We start from the raw sequence: 8705 nt of genomic DNA, 5'->3' as shown, positions 1-8705 counted from the left end.
ACCACTGTCCATCATGCACATTTGAAGTGTTTGACCAAAGGTTTTACTGTTATTAAAAGGCCTAAAGCCCAGTGTAAATCTATCCAGGATGAAGAGAGACAGGCAAAATGTTATGATCACAAGCCATGTAGGGCGGTCAGGGGGCATGCTCCCCCAGGAAATTTTTTTATTTTGGCCTTTTGAAATCCCTAGAAATTCATTTAAAACTGCTCACATGGAGAAATTTGTCAATTTTATATACTGATGAATACTAACTTTTAAAGTAGGTGAATAAATAAGGTGTCCCACCCCCTACGTGTAGATCAAAATCACATAACCCACCCTTTTCGAGGGCTCAAAAACTAATGACCCACCCCCTTTCTGCTCCATTTTATTTAAATTTGTGCTTGACATTTTAATCAACCTCTCTTTACAAAACCTTTTTAGTGATGGTTTGGGATGACTTAAAAAAGAAATGCGTCATAGAATTGGATTTTTCAAGTGATGTGAAAGCTGTAAAACTCAGGAGAGACAGGTTTGTCTTGTAGTCTTTTTAAAAAAGACAATTTATTAATAATCAATTATCATTCATATCTACAGGAAACAACATGGCTTGAGTACACTGTATATGTATTTTGATTTGTAAAGGCAAAGGCTTTCAATTCACAAGATAGACTTATACAAAGCATGCCTTTCTTGGCAAGTATTGTATAATTATTATTTAATAATAATTAATAAATATTATTTGTTTTTAGGATAGTTGTTGTGCTTGCAGAGCTTATAAAAGTCTTCACATTTACACAGAATCCTCAACAACTTCATGTATTTGAGACAGCACTTAATCCTAAAGGTATGCATCAGATGCCTATAAAACCTATTGTGCAGTTCCAGTAAATATCCATACCTACCCCATGGAAGTTCATTGGAAATTCGAGAGGGTGGGGGGTCCAAAAGCCATTTTTTTTAAGGAGAAGTCAAACTAAAAAATAGGGCCCCAATGGGTCCATGTGTTTTGCTGCTAGAGCAAAGTCTTAGGGAACATGTTGATGAAAGACAAGTGAGTCGAGATTGAAATCCAACGTCTTTTATTGTCTGTCACTTGTGTGCAGGTTAATAATTGCACTATATTGTAGTCACTTTGTGTTAATTCAATCCTGATAATTTTACTGATCAATGTTCTGTTGAAATCAACAACGGAAAGACGGCGTTGAACGTAACGCAAAGTTCATTTTGAAAGCGAAAGTTTACAAATAATTATTATCATTCGTCAGTCATCCCTTCACGCATGAACACTCGTCGAATTTCAGTGTCTTCACAACAAGATCGGAAGATCGATAAGGACCAATTTTTGATTCTGCGAAAGTTCGTTTTCTTAAAGTTTTAGAAATTTGTGAAGTTGGAGGATTCACTGAGGACTGCGTAGCCGAAGATGCAGTGGCTCGCTGGACATCAAATTCTATTTTTCACGGCGTTTAATTAATCTTCACAAAATAAACATGTGGCGCCAGCGCGTCTGGCAGTCAAAAATTCATTTTTCAAAAAACTTTCCCTTTCCAGCTATTTTAGCGGGGCTTATACTATAGTACCTACCTGTCAGTCGTAGAAAAGCTGAAATTTAAGGATGAACTGTTTATTAAATGAAGACCGTATTATTTTTTAATAACTAGTAAACAAACTGGTCGCCACGCATTTAAACACGAACTGACGAATGTTGCATCTGATGCAGTGAATCTGGTGAATGAGAACTTCCTTTAATATTTCTTTGTTTTCGACGGTGTGCACCACTGAATAAGTTTCTTTCCCATTGTGATGTTACTAGTATTAATTCGTTTCTAGCTGTCTTTTATATAGCTCGAATACAGCTACAATTAGCGGTGCAGCCTACCAGCATGGTATATTCCTTTCCAGCTGTCTTTGCGTGACAAGTTACACGTTCATACATTTTATTTTAAAATATGAAGTTCAGAGTTAATACAGTACTAGTATGCTGTAGACAGTGTAGACAAGGTGAGGGTAAGTTTATTTTCAAAGCGAAAGTTTACAAACTGTGCACTAACCGGTCCTTTGGAGAAAATATTTATGACCTTCGGCGAGGTTCCAAGTCTTCGCTCTTTTCGTAAATGATGAAAACTGCAGAATAATTTTCTCATAAAACTGGAGTGGTCGCGCCACAGTTTGTTTTCTTTCCCAATGCGATATACTTTTAAATCGGCTTTCTGTTTTCCAACGTGTCCAACGTGGTTTGCGTTCAAATACTTTGGCCCGTAACTTCGAATGCGATCAGCGCTACGGTTCATTGGTTTCGATTTTGTTTGTTCATGGATTTGATTGACATCGGTAGTTCAGATTTCTCCTCTGTTACGGCACTTACACCTTACGGCACTTACACCTTACGGCACAAACTTCAGCTCTCAATGTGTTTTGCTTGCAGCCATTGCGGCTGCAGCAAAACACAAAAACTGTGGGAGAGGGTATGGATATTTTCTGGAACAACACATTGTAAATTAACTTGGGTACAAATATACCAAAATAAAGTACTGGTAAGTCTTATTGTGATATACCCATGTACCATTTTGAGTTTAAAAGATTCCTCAAGTGAGAGTGCACTAATTTCTTTATGATAAAGATTATTTCCCCATGGCCAGCCAAAATAGTTATATTTGGCTTTTTTGCAAGTGATGAAGTGAAAAAAACGTGATGTTATGCACAAAATTAATCTAAACATAGTTAGAACATAGTTCTAAGGCAGTATAAAGCAGCTTTAAAACTGTCTTGAAAGGAACATTAATTAAAGTCTATGAGGGAACAAGCACTGTGTTAGATGAAGAAGCAATCAAATAGTTTTAAAGTCTTATTATCTAACCATAGAAGAGAGCAAGTAGAGCACTACACAAAATTATATGTACACATGCATATGGTTATGAGCCTTACTCTCCCTGGCCATGTACAACACAAATGTCAGTTCAAAGGCCAAATTTTGGCAAAAAATGTCCATAAAATTAACTCTTCTTATACTACTTGAAATCATTAGCGGTACTTCAATGTTTACTTTGTAGGGCTGTGTGTCCTTTGTCCAAGCAGTAACAATTCCTTATTAGCATTCCCTGCACGTAAGACAGGGCATGTCCAGATTGTGGACCTGGCCAACACAGAGCGTGCTCCACAAGAGATTGCTGCACATGAAGCGGCATTGAGTTGTATTGCAATGAATTTACAGGGAACAAGACTAGCCACAGCATCAGAAAAGGTACTGCTAGTAGTGTGTGATTAGATAATACATCAACTCAATATTTTAGGCATATTATTTTTTTTTAGGAGCAGCCCTTTATCTGTTCGTTCTGTTGGGAAAAACTGTTTTAGCCTAGTTTTCCAATGAGCATCAAACTCATTAATCAACAGAACTCAGACCTGTGTCATGGTGGATTTGGTTGATGGTATGTGTTTCCCCATGCAACACCTTTTCAGCAATTATAACTTGAAACTAATGGACAATTGTCAACCCAATCCATCAGAAAGGTTATTTTTGTAACAGCTAGAACATGATGAGAAACCCAAACAACTGAAAATGGTCGATCCCTATAAAACATGGCCTTCATGTAGTGAAGTGTCAGTTATATTAAACTGTTTGTTTGTTTGTATAACCCTACAGGGTACATTAATAAGAGTTTTTGATACAAGTAATGGCACACAGCTTCATGAGCTGAGACGAGGGTCAGGGAGTGCTAACATCTACTGGTAGGAACAAAATATTACAATGGGAAAGTCTTGTTCTCAGTGGATGATAATCTTTTTTCCAAAACAGACAAATGATATTGAAGCATCCAAAAAAATATGCTACAATAAAATTTGTAACCAAATGAAGGCAAATAAAGGTCCATTTTACTTGACTTTGTATAATATCAAATCTTCTTTACTGTACGTACTTTGCAGATTCTATCCCTTGCAGCAAATTATCACAAAATATAAACCTTTTTACCCAAAAACCTAGCTTGAAAACTTATGACGTCCATGCCAAAATTATATTTAAAAGAAATGCTCAAAATTTAGGAATTGAAACTAACCAATCAAAAATTGTTTCCCAAGAGGCGGCATCTTTCCACAACTTTATTGGGTCCAAATTTTGTTGTAGTTCTAACTACCTTATTACATGAAATTTTCGCGACACGTTAATTTCGCGAGTTTGCGAAAATTTTGTATTTTGAATCACTTTAATTTCGCGTTTTTGAGTGAGACACAATTTACATTTTCTTGGCAATATATTTTGACATGCCTTTGAATTATATAAAACGACTTCATCGAAGGAACAATAACGTCAAAATTAACAAAAACGCAGGGGGGACTTAATATCGGCAATAGCAACAACAGAGCAGTTCTCACAATGTCTACAAGTGAGTCAATTGACGACACATCCATTTACATTGATTGCTGACATGCGAGTCACTTAATATTCGCGTCATGTTATGTTCGCGACACTTATTATTCACATCACTTTAATTTCGCGATTTTTTTAGAATCGCGAAATTCACGAAATTAAAGTGTCGCGAAAATTTCATGTAATAAGGTATTGTTTGTATCTTATAACTTTATTGGTTCACTTACGAAAATGGTTGTCATCTGTTGTTCTTGATTAACATTTTGATTGGTTAATTTTTTATTCCAAGTGGCCCAGTTCAAGTAGCTGCACCGTTTGACATTTCACATGCCATACTGACTCCATTTTTTCTTAATTATCATCATCATCTTTATACTGTTTGTTTGGTGATTTCGGTAATGTGATCACACATTCTCTCAAACTTCACCTTACCTTTAAAAATTAGATTAATTAAACTCTAATTATAAGAAAGTAAAATGTTACCTTCTTTTTAGGCGAGGACGTTAGTCTCAAGCCTTATGTTATGAAGCGATAAATCGGTTTGGGTTTATAACGGGCGATGGGCGATGTGATGATTCGAACCGAGGGGGATTGGTAACTAAGAATATGGCTTGAGATTTGTTTTCCTCCGCCATCTTGGTTAGTCGAGACTTTTTCGCAGCCAGAAGCCTTGACTCGAAGTAAGATTACCGGTAGTAGCTGATATATTTTTGCGCTCACATATTCAGATTTCATAGTATACAAAAACCTTATCGACAAATTGTGGTTTACGAGCTGGGAGGCAGCTGGTGAGTGCTGTTTCGGCAGACCTTTGCCTTTCAAGACTGAAGTTGAACTGGATATAAAGCATTGAAAGCAATATAAGCACGGCTAATTAAACATCAGGATTGATATATTTGTGATCTGAACTACTGGCGACATTGTTACCTGAGCTTTAACTGAAGAGGAGAAGTGCAGAAGAATATATTGCCACAACTGCTGAGGTGAGCTATCAAAAATTTATATCAGTTTGCTTGTACGTGTACTTTATTGAATAACATAATGGACATAGTATTTATGGAATCGAAATAACGATTTTAAAAGGCTAAATATATGCTAGATGTTGTTATATTTAATTTGCTGGAATTTATGGATTACTAAGCATTGAGAGAGCTTCATTCGCGATCTCTTCTGTCAACAGAACGTTTTCGTATACTACTAGGTCAGATTTCAACATTGTTTTTAATAATGGCGTGCAAAGCAGCAGTAAATATAAACAAGTGATTGTAAAATATGGATACAAAGAAACTTATTTCAGGCTTTACCACTGATAACAGAACTACAATTGATCACATTTATACAAATCTAAATAAATCAAGAGTCCAAACTGGTGTTCTCAAGACACACTAAAGTGACCTTAAAGCTGGGTGGTTTAATAGCAACCAAAAAAGAGTATATACATTTGTGTAGGTCATAATAACTAGTAAATGATTTAAGAAGCATAGTGTACATGTAGAAAGATGTGTTTCAGAAAAAAGAAAAAATTAAGTAACTACTTATGTTGCAATAAATTGTTGTAGTTAATCAGTCTTAGTGTCTAAACAAATATGTGTAAAACAATTATTAAATTTTTAACAATTGATTCTTTCTTTTATTATGTTTACAGAACAGAATTAAAAAACAACAGAAAACATCCAAAATACAGTTTTCAAAGAATCCACTGACATCTGTGTTTTGTCCTAATTGCTTCAATCTGTTTAATCTGCACTTTGTCAAGAAGCAGCATGAATGTGTGAATGTGGCTATTGCATTGGAACTGCTTTGACTGGAACTGGTTATTGGCCTCTATTATGCCTCTATGCAATATATAGAAAGCCCAATCCTCACTATGAATGGCAGATATATTTAAACAAAACACAGCGAAAACCATGTAGCAATAACACCTAAGTTAAATAACTGGCACGCGATGCATGCAGAAGCGATGGCGTTTCACAAGGGGTCTTACATAATTTTGAGAAAAAACTTAAAGTAAATAAAAGTAGCTGACACCTTGTGTGTGAAAAAGACTGTTATCCAACTGCAGTTTACATTTATTTTAACCTAAAAAGCTTGTTAGTGATTGTATAAATAGCATAGCCTGAGGATCTGATGGAATTCAAATAAATACAGTTGTTATGAATGCACAGACCATGTTCTTCGTAGATTTGCTCAATTGAACAACAGTAATATTTTATTTTATACTTTTATGTTTTTTTTAGATTTCCGTACGTTGTCTCAACAAAGATTGCGTTATACTGTAGTGTGATTTCACGGATGAATGACATACGATACGCGCGAGCAAGCTTTTAAGCTGCCAGAAAGGTCAAACGGTCTCTTGCTCACAGCGGCCCTTTATATTTTTAGAATTAGAAATTTCTGTCTACTAAATCTAAAAGATCCCATCATATATAATTAGTCTCTTTCGTTTATACATTGTAGTGTTCCATTGTAACTGCGCGGAAGTATTTTGCTTTTGTGTTTTACACGGCGATTTCTTGTTAAGTTAAACTTGATTTCTGTTCGATCGGGCCAAACAGACAAAACGAACCGTTCGTGCGATGGCATAAAGCGATGTCACGCCATCGCTTAAAAAAAATAAACTGTGTAAAACATCTCTGGATTTGCTAGTGAAAGATCCTTCAATTCAAATTCATCACTGGCAAACCACTGTATCAACTCTACTTCCTAGACTCCACATTTACTGTATCAAGATGTTGGACTTATTGGACTTACTTGTAATAAAATCACAAATTGTACAGAAAGTGCAAACAACTTTCAGCCCCATTTAAATTTAACAAGAGTAAATCAAGATGATATATCAACTTTACTTCCTGGAAACTTGTACTTCCTTGCACTGCGTGTTTTACCTCTAAGTTTTTGGACTTACTGCACAAAATTTACATTACAGATTGTACAGTCAGTGCAGACAACTTTAAGCCACATTTAAACAAGAGGCAATCTAGATACATTATTTATAAGACATTTTATTCCTGCCAAAGTTGTGGAAGTTTCCTCGCTGTCTAGTAAAGTTACAAAATATGTTGCCTTCCATTGTGAAAAGTCGTGATAAAAGACATCTTATTAGAGTTGTACAAATTAAATCGTGCCAATTTTGTGATCAAAGCAGCTTACAATTTGCCTTTAATAATTACAGTAACATTGGTTAGAAACTAACCTTTCCTTGGAATGCACAACTAAAAACACCACCGGAAACAAAGTACTGCACGTATTTTAAAATTTTATTTACCTGACAAACCCATTTCCCCCCCTTTTATAGCAAATGTCTCAGTGTCTCAACTTTCGACTTACAATGAGGAGCCCAAAAGGGTGACCACTTTTAATGTATTAACAATTGTCCTTGCACAAAAGAGTGTGAATTAATTAAAAGTGGTCACACATTTGGGTAATTGTGAAGAACAGCTCCCGCTAACCGACTGTCGGTCGACTGTTGGTCGTTTGTCGGTCGTCTGTCGGCCGACAGTCGGCCGTTTGTCGTCCGTCTGTCGGCCGTCTGTTGGCCGTTTGTCGGCCGGCTGTCGGTCGTCTGTCGGCCGACAACCTGCCGACAGGTTTTGGCTATGATGTCGGCCAACTGTCGGCCGACAGCCGGCCGACAGGCGGTGATGTGTCGGTAAGGTGTCGGTAAGATGTCGGTAAGTTGTCGGTTATACAGTAACACTAACCTTTTTGTTTCTTTATGTTTTTCTTCCGTAACGGACCCCAAAATTTATGAGAAATTGAAAGGAAAGGTATATACTCCTGAGTTTCGGTCATCACAGCCTAAAACTAGCTTCTGCGCTGCCGAAATCGACCGGAGAATTTACGCGAACACAGCTACTCCATTTTTCTCCGCCATATTGGATTGGTTAACTTAGTCTCATTCCCCCTCGGAAGGGGTCGCAAAGGATTCTAGGGCGACTTCAGCGAGTGCGTGTGTGGAGAAGTTTTTGCACTGTTTTGGCCTGAGTTTTGGATAAAATCATCTTCGAACGTGATTTCATTGCTTGCCTTATGGACTTAAAGTTACGTAGGTGATATATTTATAAGAGATTGAAGTTTGTATAAAAGAAAATGTTGGCGAGGAGTCGATTTGTTTTGTAGTTAGTACCGTAGTACAATGAAATACAATGTTTATAAGTCTTATCTGTTTTAATCGCTTTCTGCATTGGGTTTACTTCTGTGTTTACTGCTCAGTTTTACAGTAAAATGTCTGTTTTGGGAAACTGTCGGTAACCTGTCGGTGGGCTGTCGGTGGCCTGTCGGTAGTCTGTTGGTAACCTGTCGGCCGACAGTTGACCGACAGTCGGTTAGCGGGAGCTGTTCTTCACAATTACCC

At 36.8% G+C, this 8705-nt stretch overlaps 1 protein-coding gene across 2 annotated transcripts; it reads left to right on the top strand.

Moving 5' to 3' along the window:
• The first annotated feature begins 356 nt into the window (after positions 1-356).
• LOC144641301 (WD repeat domain phosphoinositide-interacting protein 3-like) lies at positions 357-6513 on the top strand. Of its 2 annotated transcripts, XR_013568534.1 has the most exons (5): positions 357-514; positions 735-829; positions 3036-3226; positions 3629-5334; positions 5997-6513. XR_013568534.1 is itself a non-coding variant. In XM_078500328.1 (4 exons), exons 1-4 carry the CDS (start codon positions 429-431, stop codon positions 3716-3718), a joined length of 462 nt encoding a protein of 153 aa, XP_078356454.1. In that variant the 5' UTR covers positions 357-428; the 3' UTR covers positions 3719-6513. The 2 variants fall into 2 exon arrangements, 1 of the variants encoding a protein (XP_078356454.1); XM_078500328.1 differs by having other exon boundaries at positions 3629-6513.
• The last annotated feature ends 2192 nt before the right edge of the window (positions 6514-8705 follow it).

The sequence above is a fragment of the Oculina patagonica genome, unplaced genomic scaffold (genome assembly GCF_052425735.1).
Source record: "Oculina patagonica isolate OP01 unplaced genomic scaffold, crgOcupat unplaced826, whole genome shotgun sequence".
Classification (NCBI taxonomy): Eukaryota; Metazoa; Cnidaria; class Anthozoa; order Scleractinia; family Oculinidae; genus Oculina; species Oculina patagonica.
The sequence above is the reverse complement of the archived record's forward strand: the minus strand, read 5'-3'. Positions and strand labels throughout refer to the sequence as shown.